This window comes from Cydia strobilella, chromosome 19 (genome assembly GCF_947568885.1).
Source record: "Cydia strobilella chromosome 19, ilCydStro3.1, whole genome shotgun sequence".
NCBI lineage: Eukaryota > Metazoa > Arthropoda > Insecta > Lepidoptera > Tortricidae > Cydia > Cydia strobilella.
The window spans coordinates 2,529,804-2,546,812 of record NC_086059.1 but is presented as its reverse complement, the minus strand read 5'-3'; the positions used below and the strand labels follow the sequence as shown (position 1 = coordinate 2,546,812).

Genomic DNA, 17,009 nt, shown 5'->3' with positions numbered 1-17,009 from the left:
CACCATCCGCACTTGACACTGATCAACGTCACCCGGCGCGCCGCGGCGGTTTACTATGAAACTTTCTTAACAATAAAATTTAGCGAACTCTTTAACGATGACAAACAGTTTGGTGCAACCGACCCTTATCTTGGTCTAACTCTAGGAACTATATGTATAGGAAGAACATTAAAACACCACGGTACGTAAAATTTCATGCTTTATTTAAATTCCACAAACAAATGAAGGTAGATTATGTAAGTACATGATTTATTAAAATCTTAAGTTACGATGAAGTGACATTAAGTACGTTTGCACTGATTCAGATGATCTGTGAACACTAATACTATTTTAAAATTATATCGTTTGGATCACATAAAGGCTTTCGAGACGTTGTAATAACAGTTATCGCTAGGTACTTACGAGTAAATCATGGAATTCGTGGGTCTCTTTCTGAGAAGTGAATAATAGAGCGAGAGAGTAGTTAATGCATTTTCTTTTATCGACTAAATCCCGTGTATCATAGGCTTACATCAGCACCATATGATTTTTTAAAGGTGTACCACAAGGAGGCATCATAGGGCCACAATTTTACCTTGTCATCCCACAGAAATGACTCATAACGATACAATCACAATGATTCGATAAAATGGAATGACTATGAAGTTATACTCGCCAAAGAAATTAAGTTTGTGCTTAAGAAATTAAATATAAAAACTATTGTTAACATTCACGGTTGTTTTGCACACATGTACATAATTATTAAATCTTATAGGAGTCTACTGTTCCTATTTACAACCTGCAAGACATAAGGTACCAAACACGGTTGATGTCTTAATTAATACTAAATGCAGCTATTTTAGAAAAGTAAGACTTGTAATAAAAGCCTGTAGCGATAATTAAGTAGTTATACGACTTCAGTCAGTGGTACTCTTACGGCTAGAATATTTTATAGTTATGAGCGTCACCCTGACGTATAAAAAAAATATATCGAAGTGTTACGTGAAAGTGGATATTACAAAAAGCGCCCTACAAGGTATACAGGGCCCGGTAGTATGTCCCTGTTGCAAGAAGTGGTACAGTCAGAATCAATACTAGCGTATGAAACAACGCGCCAAAGGTATCAAGACATTCAAGACAGACAAAGAATGAAGGAATTTGGAGCAGGCTATGTGCCGAAAAAGCTCTTGAGTAGTTGACGGATGGGTCCTATGGGTCGAAATGTGTCCGCAAGGGCTCCCGAAATTATAAGATAAGATAAGCCACCCTCGATTACTTTTCTAATAAAGATATCTCGACAGTATGCATTCAAAAGTATCGGCAACAGTTTAATTGTTATATATACAGAGACATATCTCTCTTTGCTAAGCTATCAGAGATACTTTTGACCCATAGCCTGATACGCTACTTTTGATGATTGTACTCTTTTGTTGCTAAATCACCTCCTTGAGTAAGTACATGATTTATTAAAATCTTAAGTTACGATGAAGTGACATTAAGTACGTTTGCACTGATTCAGATGATCTGTGAACACTAATACTATTTTAAAATTATATCGTTTGGATCACATAAAGGCTTTCGAGACGTTGTAATAACAGTTATCGCTAGGTACTTACGAGTAAATCATGGAATTCGTGGGTCTCTTTCTGAGAAGTGAATAATAGAGCGAGAGAGTAGTTAATGCATTTTCTTTTATCGACTAAATCCCGTGTATCATAGGCTTACATCAGCACCATATGATTTTTTAAAGGTGTACCACAAGGAGGCATCATAGGGCCACAATTTTACCTTGTCATCCCACAGAAATGACTCATAACGATACAATCACAATGATTCGATAAAATGGAATGACTATGAAGTTATACTCGCCAAAGAAATTAAGTTTGTGCTTAAGAAATTAAATATAAAAACTATTGTTAACATTCACGGTTGTTTTGCACACATGTACATAATTATTAAATCTTATAGGAGTCTACTGTTCCTATTTACAACCTGCAAGACATAAGGTACCAAACACGGTTGATGTCTTAATTAATACTAAATGCAGCTATTTTAGAAAAGTAAGACTTGTAATAAAAGCCTGTAGCGATAATTAAGTAGTTATACGACTTCAGTCAGTGGTACTCTTACGGCTAGAATATTTTATAGTTATGAGCGTCACCCTGACGTATAAAAAAAATATATCGAAGTGTTACGTGAAAGTGGATATTACAAAAAGCGCCCTACAAGGTATACAGGGCCCGGTAGTATGTCCCTGTTGCAAGAAGTGGTACAGTCAGAATCAATACTAGCGTATGAAACAACGCGCCAAAAGTATCAAGACATTCAAGACAGACAAAGAATGAAGGAATTTGGAGCAGGCTATGTGCCGAAAAAGCTCTTGAGTAGTTGACGGATTATTTCCTATGGGTCGAAATGTGTCCGCAAGGGCTCCCGAAATTATAAGATAAGATAAGCCACCCTCGATTACTTTTCTAATAAAGATATCTCGACAGTTTGCATTCAAAAGTATCGGCAACAGTTTAATTGTTATATATACAGAGACATATCTCTCTTTGATAAGCTATCAGAGATACTTTTGACCCATAGCCTGATACGCTACTTTTGATGATTGTACTCTTTTGTTGCTAAATCACCTCCTTGAGTAAGTACATATAAGATACCTAGGGTCCCTGGGTAGTATAGTTTGACACCTCTAAGTGTAAGGCCTGAGTGGACGCTCGAAGCGGAGCGTTCGGCGCGGCGTGCAGCGTGGCGTCGGACTCACAAGTGATGTGAGCAGCGTGCACTAAGGCCGCTCCTATACGTTTGCATTTGTTTAACATGCACGCCGCACGCCCCGCCCCGCTGCACGCTCAACACGAGCGTCCACTCAGGCCTTACACTTAAAGTAAACATTGATATATGTACTTATGATATTAAGGCCATTAAATTTCATATTGAACAACAGACTCCGTATAAAGTCAAATGTTAGCACATTTCATATTTTTACATTTCAATTCAGTCTTAACAATAAATTAATAAAAAATATATTGCGAAATGTCTTTTTAATTAAAAATAATAAAATGTACTTAATCTATAAAAAATCAAAATTGACTGTGCCGTTGTTTTTATAATCTCAAAAAGTATTAGCTAGTTTTGATATTCACGATTTTTATCTCATTCTTTGTAAAAAAAACCTACTTAAAAAAATTCAAAGATTGGTTTAAAATTTCCTGCGTATTTAAAAAAAAAATATTTTAATTATAGCAATAAATTAACCTGTGTTTTATGGTCCTATTTTTATATACATATTTAAAAAAATGCTTAGGTACATTGTGTCTCAAAAACAATTATTTAAAAAATCCTCTTACCAATAATGGCAAGATTGGAGATCAAAATAATCGCCTATATAACCTATTGAGACACGTTTTGTATCTGCTGGAGTTTCGACAGGTGGCGCTAGTGAAGTATTATTTATTGCTATAATATTATTTGACAGTGGCGCCACCAACCATCAAAACACTCAATGTATATTCAGTATACGTAGTGGTATAAGAATTGGCTATGAAATTTGCAGGGGTCGGAAACCGGTATTTGCTCCATACAAAAATACCGGTATTATTACGTTCTTTTGTTTATAATTTCATTTTTAATAGGACGTTTTAATAATGCAAAATTGTTTCCTAAATACATGATTCAGTCCTACGTAATGAGCATAAAATAATTCAAAATATTGGGCTATTTCGGGGTTTTAAAAAAATACCGGTTCCGAGCCCTGGAAATTTGGTTATTTGACAGGCAAGAGGCCATACCAAGACAAAAATTTATAAAAATTATAATCTACAGAATTTGCCACGGATCCTAGTTGGTGTACTTATAGTTTAGCCATCATATTTCTAACTTCTTGCAATACAATAAAATTATGTTTAACATACGGATATGAAGATATAAAATGTTCTTCTACAAATTAAGTGACAGTAAAGCATGTTAACATTTGTATCAATTTATCATTGGTAATAAAACAATACCTAAGTAATGGTTTTTTTTTTTTTTTTAAAAAATCAATGTTTAAGTACGGGTAAAATGTTTACTAATGAAGAAAAAAGGCACCAAAGGCCAGGTACTTAATTAAGGCACAGTTCAAATATATGTAATTAGGTACATCCTCGTCTGCATTGCAAAACAATTTCACATACTGTGTGTATATTATTAAATTACTCGTGAAATTATCTAATTTTAAAATTAATACATATTATTTTAAACTAGTGATTAATTTATTTTATTCTAAAATTGCAGCAGATCATGTAATTCGTATTCTGTATTGTTTCTGTAAATAATAATATGGCTATTTCAAAATAGTGGATCGGGGCGGCAAAAATATTGTACTAAACATTTTTTGTTTCAAAGCATACCATTTGACACCTTAATTATGTAATTACTTATATGGTAATTTGATGAAGTATTGAAATTTCATCTGAAATAAAAAAAAATCGAATGTCGTGCATTTCTAATAAAATATGACAAAATACATTTAAAAACGCCGCCCCTCTCGTTTCACATAATTATTTTATTTTAATCATTTTACTACACTATGGGTGCACCTGTTTTCACTTTGTGTGAAACGTTAAAACTATACGTAGGAATAGTACGTACAATCTCAAAAAGATAAAATACTACAGATATTTTTGAGACGATCAACTTTACTGGACTAGTGTACGAAAATCATTTTCTTTTAACGAAATACATGTCAGTGGTATAAAATTGGGACCTAGAGTAAACTAAATGTGTCTATTTAGTTCATTCATATTCCACTAGAGGCGCTACTAAACATTATTTTGTTTTAACTAAGTAGGTATATTAAAGTGTACTGTCCTTAAAAGAGATCGTCTGAAAAATATTCATAAATACAATTTGTTAAACATATTTTAAATTCAGTTATATACACATTAAATTTAATGGGAATGTTAGTTAAGGAATGGCGAATTAAGGTATTAAATAAATGTTTTTATTATAATTAAAAAGTGCAACTTTTTAAATGCATCAGCGACATGATTTTCTTACTTAAAATTGTCATTACTGGACAACCTTGGAAAGGTAAATCAAACGCTCTTTTATAAAGGTTTATTATAAAAAACAAGCAGTTATGTGAAGTTAAGTGGACGTGACTAAAGATCTAAAATATTAGAAATTGAAAATATTATTTTAATGATACTATAGTACTAGTAAATTATTTTTATACGGACGTAAATATGTCAGTTCTCTCGGCTCAGTCCGTATTCAGCTGAATCTGTTGTACCAAAACCACCTACCATTCCAAAACTCACATTCGATTCGCTAAGAAATAATACAGCATGTCGTTTATAAATAAAATAATTGCATTAACGTGCAAATACACTCTACACTCGGTAATTTAAAAATAATGTGTACAGTTACAATTAAAAACCTAATTAAGACACTAACTATCACTGCCACGGTGTACACATCACACGGTTTGGAAAATAAAATCAGAACGCACCCTAAAAATTCCAAAACGGCGCCATCTTTCAAGATGGCGGCGAGAATGAAAATCAAATTTCTGTCGTAAAAGGTCAGGCCGAAAGCGGCGATGAAATTAAAAGTGAACGGGTCGTATTGTTTGACGATGAACAATGTGATAGTTGATATGGTTTTGTGTATGGCTTGAGGTCCCAAGAGCGTGCAACAGATCACCGTTGAAAAAATCCGAGGAGTCGCGCCGCGCGCGTCGGCGCCGGCGCCGGCGGCTCCGGCAGCTTGCGGCGCTTCTCCGACGTCAGCTTGTGCTTCATCTGCTCCTCGATCAGCTCTTGCATGTCCATCTGGAATTATTTCTGCTTTTAGAATCAAGTATTTACAGACACTGTAAGTGTGGCCGTTTCCCGGTTAGCGTTTAAGTTCTTGTGAAACTAAAGCGTTGGCTTGCAAATATTTATTTGGTTGAATTGGCTTTGCTTTGTTTGTAATACCTATTCTAAGATATTTAGTAGTTAAAAAATTATGCACCGGAATCATTGTTGCTTTCCATCCATCTATAAGCGGTACGGTTTTTTCAATATCTTCTCGGCGTCCATTACAGGGTTGTCTTGACTTGGGGTAATGTTATCTACAGTGATGTATTCAGACATTAAACTAAGTTATATTCAACACTATGACCAAAATTTTGGCGTGTGAAAATTGTCGGCCGAAAGTTATAAATTGATTCTCAATCAACAGATATCAGTTTTGATGACGGGTTGGCAGCAAAACTCCACAGCGGGCCTAAAATGGTAGCGCTTTTATGTTGCTGTACTAACCTGCCACTGTTCGAGCTGCTGGCCCAGGTCCACCTTCTGCCGCACCGCCTCGTACAGCTGGCTGTTGGCCTGCATCAGCTCCACTCGGGTCTTGGCGAGCGATACCTGAAATACCACACATGAAATGATTAGCGGATTTATTTTGGTTCAAAATTTGAAAATTTGTTTTACTGCAGACTGGCCACCTCACTTTTTCAGAAATTAAAGCATTGGTTTGAAAATACCGAGATTGTTAATATATTTCCAAGTTGACATAATGGTTTTAATGCCCGTACCAGTGGGATTTTATGGTCTTTGGTTTTTAAATGACACGAGAACAGTTTTGGAGTTTAGCAGTTGTATGAAAATTACTCAAATAGTTGAGTCATTGTGCTTAATTTATTTAATATTAGTAACTGTCTTACTCATATTCTATAATAAGCTTAGTGTGCTATAAATGTAGGTAAGTAGCTTACTATATCCGACTTAACAGACGGACACGACAAAGATACCTCTGTGGGAGATAGGGAGAAAACCTAGCCCCATGCACCCTGAAGGTTTTGGAGTCTTCTTAAAGGCTTGTCTCTCCATGTAGTTTTATTTGAACAAGTGCTTACCTCAGCTGTCTTCTTCCTCTCTATCGCTTCATCCCTCTCCCGCCTGGCCTGAGTGACGGCCTCGTCGTTCTGGAGGCTACTGTAGTTGGCGTCGTTGAGCAGTTTGTCTCTTTCTTCAGCCGCAGCGCGCAGCTCTACTTCGGCCACGGATAACTGAAATCAAACAGATTTGCCAGTTAACTCGATATCTCATAATAGATATATTATGTAGTTCAATAGATATTTGTGGATCAGCTTTATTTTCGGACTTAGTGCCCGAGATACAGACACAGACCAGACTGTGTTCACAAACCAATATCACTTCCTCTACTTCTATTGCTGTTTTCTTTCTATATTGTTTTTTTATTGAGGTGTGCAATAAAGAGTACTTGTATTGTATTGCATTGATCATGAGTAAATTTTACGATAGGTATCTTTGTCGCAAAAACGACAAAAAATTGGGCACAGGGCGTGAATTTGAAGCGCGAAAAATGTGTGCATCGTCTTCGCACTTACGGTTCTCAGCTTCGTGAGCGCATTTATGTTTTGGGATCTTTAATTTTGGAGAAACAAAGAAGATTAACTGCTTTTTTTATGAACAAGTTTGGGAACAAATCAAATTATTTTATTAAATATTTTGATTTGTGTTTTTTAAGTAGTCACACTACTATATATAAATTAAAAACTGTAATAGATGTCATATATTAACCACCACTGGAGGGCTTCGTCACTTTTTCTTTAATATATGACATCTATTACAGTTTTTACTTTTTTTATCATCAATATCCAGTTTTACTAAGTTTGAAGTTGAGACATGTCATCGCCACGGTAACAAAGCGTTACTAACAAGCATTCAATAATTGCCTACAAAAGCGATTACATTCGATTCACAAAGTCCCACGCAATAAATAATGAAAACCAATCGTCGTTTGCAGAAACAACTTCATTCCGCGTTGGGTGACCCAATTACTATTGTAAGGTGTGCGGTGTGCCGCATATTTACTTGCTATTGTTTAGTGCGATTGTCTAGCAATTGTCTTGAGACTAACTAGTGCATCTTCCGAAAATAGATTTTACTTCCTAATCCATTTCTGTATGCCGATTGTTGGTACAATAAATAGGGGGTATTACTGCAATGATCTGCCACCAGAGTGCACCACTAGCCCGTTTAGCAAACCATAGAGTAACTTATACATACTGTGCCTTTTGAAGTTTTCAGAGATAATAAAATAAGACATTGATGCACCAAGGCGGTTTGTTTACAGAGGACCTACCGGGAAACGCGAATCCGAAATTTTGCTATCTGCCTCTTTATCGCTCGAATATGCAAATGTGACAGAGATGTTAGATAACGAAATTTCGATTTTCTTGTTTTGCGATAGACCCTCAGATTGTAGTAGTGGCGCCCCCTGCGCAGATTTTCGCGTAATATTCCCTATTGACTGACTGCCATGCAAGAATTCGTTACCATTAAGTTACTGCCTTTCAGAACCCAAGATCTAAATGGACCTCCTCATCACCTTTGCGCTTTCCAAGTTACTTAACCTAGGGATTAATCAGATTAATGACTTGAATTTCGAATTCTTCTAAGCTTTTCCATTCACTTTTCCTAACAGGAACAGAGTAAATGTTTGTTTCCGTTTTTGATCCCTGATTGAGGGTTGCTACGAATCATCCCTAATCTCTAGGCTAGGCCAGGGTTTACAAATCAAATATTAGATAAACCGCTTACAGAGTAATCTGAGTGGAACAGCTTATAAATACTAATGCCAGGTTAATGTGTGTGTTTATTGAACATTGCAAAACCCCATTTTAAAAACAATGAAGATTATGCGACCTTATTTGAGACGTAACAAACATTGTTCATACTTTCCTTTCCTCTGCGGAAGTAAGATCGTGAGAAATAAAAAGATATTCTTATTGTCAATTATGTAGTTTATGGTAGTAATATCTCGTGCGAGATTCGCCTTTTAATATTGTTTTAATTTCAATGTTGCCAGTTGCGATTTATCGTAAATTTTTATTTTACATTGTAATAGTTGATTTTATTGTAATTATTTTAGGTTAATGCTTTTAGAATGTAAGGATTCGTCGAGTCGTTGACAATCTCAAATATCTGTAATTATAGTAAAATATGTCCTTTTATTTTATATAACTATTACATTATAATTAATAACTTATGTTTATTCAAAAATAATGTTGTGTGAGTGTGTGTTTTAAGAGTGTGTATTTTATCACTTAATTAGATTTAATATGATGGATATATAATTTCTGGAATTAATTAATTTTAATTAATTGCATAACTCATATGTACATGTTGTTAGTTGCTACACTTATATAATGATACATTTTATTAATCAAGTATAAAAATAACTTTGATCACGATTTGAATAATTTATAGTTTCTTGGCGTAGATACATAAATGAGCAATGCAATTGGAAATGCGGTAGCAATAGCCATAACTCGTAATTAATCAGATGCATTCGATTCAGAATTCAGAAGTAAAACAGTAGTAAAAATAATTTTTTTCTGCCGTCTGTGGTCTAATAGGTCAACCATTACAAATTCTCTAATCAGAAAATCCATTCCATCATGCACACCTAATAATATAATGACCTTTCACATGCAGCAATCTCTTAGACAGATCGGTGCCCAGAGTCGCGGAAAGAAAAAGAAAGTAGAGCGTTGCGTGCTCTATGCCCGTTGAGCATTGTAAACGACTTGTGAGAACTCTATGCTCGATTAAAATAAAAAGTGAACCTAGTTTTTTGGCTATTTAGACGTTCAATTATGATGGGCTAATGGCGCGGTTTCTAAGCAGTTTCATGAATATCAAGTAGTAGGTATTAGATTTTTACTCAAGCTTATAGCGAGATTACTCGCATCAGGGCTCGGAACCGGAATTTTTAAAAAACCCCGAAATAGCCCAATATTTTGAATTATTTTATGCTTATTACGTAGGACTGAATCATGTATTTAGGAAACAATTTTGCATTATTAAAACGTCCCATTAAAAATGAAATTATAAACAAAAGAACGAAAATTAACGTAATAATACCGGTATTTTTGTATGGAGCAAATACCGGTTTCCGACCCCTGACTCGCATTGTTGTTATGTTAACTATACTTACTTCATGATCCTATCACTTTTGAATTCTATTAATTTTCGATACCATTGTAGACTACATACACTATGTTTTAATTGGATATGTAAAAAATGGATTGAACCTAACCAGTTAAGTATATGCCACAAAGCAGGTTGCAATTTACAATATAGGTAATAAAGTGATACCTACGGAACTGCAAATAACGAGTAACGAGGGTCAAACAAAGATTCTATTCCATCGTCGACAAACTCGACATACATAATGGACCACTTGTAAACTTTATTGCAATGAGATAAGGTCTACCTACCCTCAGTTAAGTGTTACTGTTAGTACGTTAAATCTGTAACCGTGCGAGGGTTGCATGACCCGCCTGACGTAATGTTCTGCATCTTCTCAAATGATTTTTTCGCCAAAGACAGAAGAAAACCTTTGTTCCTTTTCTGCGTGCCCACTGTTGGTGAGCGCGTGGCCATTGTTGGTGAGAGCATGCCACTCGCTGATACATATACATTGGCTCACTTTGTCATTGAAAATGCCATGAGATTTGGCATAGTTTGACTCCACGCCATTTTCCATAATAACATACCGAGTCATTCAAAACCAAGGGCCTGACACTCTTTGAAAGAGAAAAATAGTCTTATTGCGATTAAGAGGAAAGAGAAAATAGTGCCATGCTTTGTCCTTATCACCGACCGGGTGGCATCATAGGTAGGAGGCGATGGTGAAATACCGAAATTTATAAGAGTGAAAGAGAAAAAATCCTATGCTGCCCAAATTTTATATGAATATTCTTTCTCTTACCCCCGGTCGCTCGGTGGCGCGTCTATAACTACTTGTATATACTATGTCTATGTTCAAAACAAACACAAAGAAAGTTGTAATATAAGAAACAAAAGCCGTTCCTAATGACATAATCCCGAGGTCACCCATCCGCTTTCACCCCGAACCCTGAATGGCAAGCGACCCGTGTTCTTGCCAACCAGAGCGATACGATCCATCGGTTGAATCGAACATAGAATTAATCGATAACTGTAGGACGTCTCTATCATAAACAAACAAAAATAATCGGTGGTCTATGACCAATATAAGTTGTTTGGCTGAACTTGATTCTCTTTGCCAGTTATAAAGAAATGCATAAACCCATAGACATAGTATAGTAGTTATAGACATGAAACCGAGCGACCAGGGGTAAGAGAAAGACATATTCATGTATTGACAGGTTAATGTATGGCAGCATAATCCTTTTTCTCTTTCACTTATAAATTTCGGTAGTTCGCCATCGCCTACCTATGCTGCCATAACCCGACCATGAAAAAAAAAACCCGGTCGGTGATAAGGACAAAGCATGGCACTATTTTCCCTTTCCTCTTATAGGAATCGCAATAAGACTATCTTTCTCTATCAAAGAGTGTCAGGCCCTTGGTAGTTATAGACGCGCCACCGAGCGACCGGGGGTAAGAGAAAGAATATTCATATAAAATTTGGGCAGAATAGGATTTTTTCTCTTTCACTCTTATAAATTTCTGTATTTCTCCATCGCCTATGGCACTATTTTCTCTTTCCTCTTATAGGAATCGCAATAAGACTATCTTTCTCTATCAAAGAGTGTCAGGCAGTAATTTACTTATAGTCTGTCAAGCCATTTCCGTGAGTAGAAAAGCGGCAAATTAAAAAAAATTAGGCGCGAAGGGGTATGGTCCGCGAAGGGGTAATTTGAATTTCGCACCTTTTTCTATTGACAAAGTTGTTTGACCGGGGTTAGTTAGTCTGAATTCTCTGAATTAATAATATTTTAATGCGAATGACTCACATTCGAGTTACATAATCGTATAATAAAAAATATAAAATTGGCATTTCGGGTCTATGTCTATGACTTGAACGTCAATTTTCCCGCAGTTTTTTTTACTTTTTCAAGTGTTTTATATTAATTAGTCAGCATTTTCGTGAAAGTTTCAACCTTGTAATGTAGTACTTTAACTTTGTGTCACTAACCAAGGCTATTCGCCTGAACTCTGCAGTTCGTGTTTTTTATTCAGTTGATCAAATAAGAACCTTGTTTTGTAATAGTTAAGGTTAAAACTACAACTTAAACCCAAAGAATATGCAAAATAGGCCATAAGTAATGGATGTAGATGGGATTCGAGCGGGTAAATTTAAAAAGTAACCCAATGAAGCGAGGGCGTTTTTTCACGTTTAAGGCTTTGCCCTTGGCAGTACCGTTCTATCGTATTTATAGTTAGTCCAATAATAGTGACGTGTGGAGAAAAATCCTATTTGTGTAACTAGCTTGGATTTAAATGCTTTCATTTGAAAGGTAATGAAAGCAACTAAGTATTCCTTTATCCTTTACATTTGCCATAAATGAAGTATATAGTGCGTCCTACGTCTACGTCATCATCATCATTGGCCTTATCGTCTGTTGCAGACGATTTATGGTGTAACACCGGAGAGACACCGTTTTTGATGGCTAAAAAGACCGATGCGATACCGACATGGCCTACCGCAGGCCTGACAAGAGAAGCTTGCGGAAAACGGTACTGAAACGTCTTGACGTCGTTTTTGCCTCTTGTCAGCGAGTGCGGCGAACCAGGTCTCATCACAATACTTGCGACCCTCCAAAACGCCTTTCCGCCACTCCGTCCGTTGTTCTGCGAGCCTCTCCTAGTAGTACCATTTATAATAGAGCTTGGGATTCAAAATTAATTCCTACAAGAAAGTGATATTCTGATATTTAAGGAAATTATTTGATTAGTACCTAAAAGATTACTTGGTTAATTCGTTTAGTGAAATGACCGATGAATAGTAAATCCAGTTTGCTACAATGACATCTAATAACACTTTAAATTCGTTCTGAAAGAAAGAAGAAGAAGAAAGAAAATACATTTATTTGACGCCACAACATAGTACATAAAAAAGAAAAGCATGCAGACAAAAAAACATTTGGACGCCAAAAAGGATCCCTACTCAGCATAGTGCCGCGGCAAACCGTGGCGCTGGTTTTCTGTGGGGACCTGGCTTAATCTAAAAAATAATGGCGACACGTACGCCAACGACACACATTCTGCAATAACTTTATTGGCTACTGACGATAGGCTTTTGTTATTGTGTTACGAGTTACGAGGATTGTAAAGAAACGTTGTTTTAAAGTAACCAAGAGTGGCAAGAGTATAAAGTAAGTGCTTGCAATTCTTGTTACGAAGTAACGAATCTTTGTCAGAAAATTACAAAAATACGACTGACGTTTAACTGCGCGAGGGAAAAAAATAAAATGGGAATTTCTTCTTTTGTTTATGATATTATGATCTTTTGTAATTCATGCATTTTCCCAGCCAGTCATTAATGAGGGCTAACGCGTATGAATTCGCCGCTAGGAGCGCTAGTGTAGATGGTGGTCTTCGCAAAGTTCGAAATGTCAAATGTCACTTGTCACTTCAATGACTGACAGCTGTTCTTTAGTTTTTTGGACCACCATCAACAGAGGCGCCAACTGGTGAGCAAAAAAACGATAGCCCTCATTATAACATTTAAAACTTTCGCGTTTTGAACACATATTAAATCACATTAAATACCTAAATCCAACTACTTTTTAATACAGCTTTACTTTTTAATACACCTTTTAATACAGCTACTAGTTCTTCACTAACACACGTCAATATAACCTTTGACGTCACAGCTACCATTTTGAATGAAGAAATAGCCCCGGTGATAAAGGAAGCGTTTGTTCCCAACCGTTTGCTATATCCAACGAGGTTTAATAGCGACGTTAACTTCCTTTACGGCTGCTAAATATGGCTTCTAGAATAAGAGAAACGCCTGTCGATACTTATTTTAAACAACTATTTCCCACAGAATAAAATAAGTAGTTAATAGAATTTCATACCGAATGGATACTACCCCGACAAGTTTTGTATGTAAAACGTTTACTCACTCTATTTTTTTGTAATATAATTTATAATGTATAAAATATGAAAAACGCCAACTTATACAATCGGTGCCATAATAGGGTATTACACTGTATTTAAAATAAATTATTTCACACCATGCATGAAATAAAGCACCAGATAATTATTAGAAAAATATAGATAGCAGTTATTTTTAAACACAATTTCTATTTAATCAATCGGATTGTAGTATGAAAAGTAGGTGAGTTGACCGTGATGACGTCATTGTGTAATGTTTCATATAAATTCCATTTTAGCAAATCGTTACCTATGACAGTTCTGAAAAAGAAACTGATTTGACTAGGAGGAGAATACTCTATTGTAAAAAAACACATACAATCGGTTTAACGAACGTATTAACCTACTCGTAGGTATGTTACGTTTGACACCGGACCTTGGGAGTTGTTAGGCATTATTACAATAGGTACCTATTTCGAAATATAGGTTTTTATTTTTTGATTCTGACTGACATACTAGAATGAAAAACGTCAATTAGCGCCTCTGTTATTATGTGAAAGAAGTGCTCAAATTTGGACATAGTCAGTCTTAGAGGATATAACCAAACAGAATAGTCATTAACAGGCGTTCCCCTCTGTCGAAAATAGTCGGCCAATGGTCATACACAATGTATGGACTGACGTTAATCTGACATGGCTATTTTGACGTTACGTATACATTTGACGTTCCCCTACCCCGCAAAAATCGGCAGACTTGTTCAGAAAATTACAGACAATTCGTCTCAGTTTGGTTATTTCCTTTTAGTAGTCAGTAGTACTTACTTTCAGGATTTTTCATTCATGTTGGCCTCCTACTTTTGCTGCTGCTGTGTATAATTATTAATTAATTACAGAAGTTACAGAAAAAAATACTTTTCGTTAAGTAAGTACTTAGTACCTATGTTCTTAAATTTCTGTCTACACCTAATTTAAAAATGTAGGTTCTCCATTCTCCATTCACAAAATTCCACCTTATAAATATTTCAAATTCCGAAATTATTGCCATGAACGCAAAACTCTCCACAGTCTTTGTTCGGTTCGCTCCATAGTCTATGGTCAAATATGGCGGCCAGTCGTTACTGTCCATGATGGTGACCACAACGGAGGCGGCGTGGGTGAAGCTGAGTCAGCCTTTATAACCCGATTTGCCAAAACAGCGTTGTTATGTTACTCGAGTTATTTTTTTTTTTACAAATGCGTCCGTCTTGGCGTAGATACAAGTTACTTAGTTTTTTTGATACATTTTTTTATAGCTGACAAAGCTTTCTGCCTTTTGCACGGATATCATGTATTTCTTGGCTTTTCCATAGAAAACTTTGACATCTGATCAGCCAAAATGTATGAAAAAGCCATGTTTTTTTTCTCGATTTCGGGGTTGGTCCCATAATAAAAATATCTCAGTTTAGCGAGTAGAATCGAGCCCTGAATTTAAAGCCTCATAGTCAGAAACACCTTGTAGATATTATAAGTTTTAACATTATTGTAATGAGGGATAGAACACACTGCAAGAGTCCTAGTTGACTGACTTGATTTAATTTTTTGTTAAATATGTGTCACAATACTCACAATGTTTCCCTAATACGGATTAACTGGACGGCCAGATTAACAAAGATCGACTGCGTAATCTCCTTAAGCTGTGGCTCACGTTTTGCGAATTTGCCAGTTCACCTTGCGATCCCAATTTAAAGCGCCATTTTTGTAAGAATAATTGTAAAAAAAGAACTTGATAAGTTGGCAATACAGCCCAAATTAAACTTAAACTAAGTGATATCAGTGGATAGCTTAAGTAGGATAATAAAGTTGCGTGTCGACGACGAAAGATTTATTGAACTGCTGTTCGAATGTACGAGAAAATGGGCATTCACAAGGTATTGTTAATGTTGTTATGAGTATTTGTAACAAAAATATCAACCCATAGGTTTTGTTATTGTTACAATGTACTATTGTTCTGTCATAACATGCAATAACATTGTTTGTATTCAAAATATTTATCAGTACGGTTTTTACTCACTATTATCATAACATGTCGCCAAAAGCGACTAAAAATAATAGTGAGTAAAAACCGTACTGATAAATATTTTGAAATATGTCTCACGATAGTTTAAGTGCGATTATTGTTTGTATTGTTCGATTGAGTGTTTATCTGCCTTAGGTTTTAGGTCAAATATCACACGGCTTGTAACTACATTAGTGATACCTAGTCAAACTTATTTGTAGATCAAAATAGTTTTGATTTTATACTCCTCTTTTCTGTGGTAGTTTTTGACAATATTAATTGCATTGTTATGTGCCAAATTGAAGAATATAGATCTTTGTCTTGAGCGAGCAAGATAAGATAAGATAAAAAATCATAATCATAATCATCATCCACCCCACCATATAAATTTGTATGCAGGGGTGGTACCTTTTCTCTGCAGCTGACTGTACAATAAAGAACTATTAAACATTTCGTGTTACAGACTTTGCTCCTTAGTAAATTTAGTAATATAGACTACGGAAAAGGCTTTAATGATTTCGACATAATTTGTAACAGCCTAACAGGTGTAGGAGGTACCTAAACAAAGGAAAGACAGAAACGAAACGATGTTAAGATGATTATTTTATACACAAAATTGTTAAATTTTAACGAAGAGGCAACCAAACGATTTCAACTGTTATCATTATTGAAAAACTCGTAGTAAAAATAGGTACCTACCTACGTAGGTGTAGCATATATATGCTAACTAGTATAAAACAGCAAATTAATACGTGTGAAGGATCATACTACTTCGCCTAAACTAAAATAGAAGTGGTAAGCCTACAGCGAAAGCATTAAATGAAATATCGAGTAAGTACCAGAATTCGGTTTCCGTGGTGCTTGAAACATCGTTAGCAATCGCAATAATCGCAATCGATTCGATACCGAGTCGATAAGAATCGTCGGACTATCGTTAATTTTCACACGGTGGCGACACTGGCGACGTTCTTGACATCAGATTTATTTGCAACGTGACATCGATGATGTAATCAATTGTAAAAAACGAATGAAACAATGCATTTGCAAAATTATTATTACTCAATTATTATAATATACATGTATCCCACATTGATCTTTTTTCGTATAAAACCTGTGAAAGTT

General features: G+C 35.6%; 2 protein-coding genes across 2 annotated transcripts in view; one reads left to right on the top strand and one right to left on the bottom strand.

The window, feature by feature from the left end:
* The window catches only part of LOC134750032 (putative metabolite transport protein HI_1104), a 397,448-nt gene that overhangs the window by 201,590 nt on the left and 178,849 nt on the right, over window positions 1-17,009 (top strand). The gene's annotated exons all lie outside the window — the stretch shown is intronic.
* The window catches only part of LOC134750027 (bicaudal D-related protein homolog), a 163,247-nt gene continuing 146,420 nt past the window's right edge, over window positions 183-17,009 (bottom strand). Inside the window, exons 7-9 of the mRNA XM_063685107.1 lie at window positions 6,869-7,021; window positions 6,273-6,377; window positions 183-5,798 (exon numbers count right to left, since the gene is read on the bottom strand). Coding sequence (XP_063541177.1) covers window positions 5,667-5,798; window positions 6,273-6,377; window positions 6,869-7,021 — 390 coding nt within the window. The 3' untranslated portion in view covers window positions 183-5,666. The remainder of the gene's footprint in view (window positions 5,799-6,272; window positions 6,378-6,868; window positions 7,022-17,009) is intronic.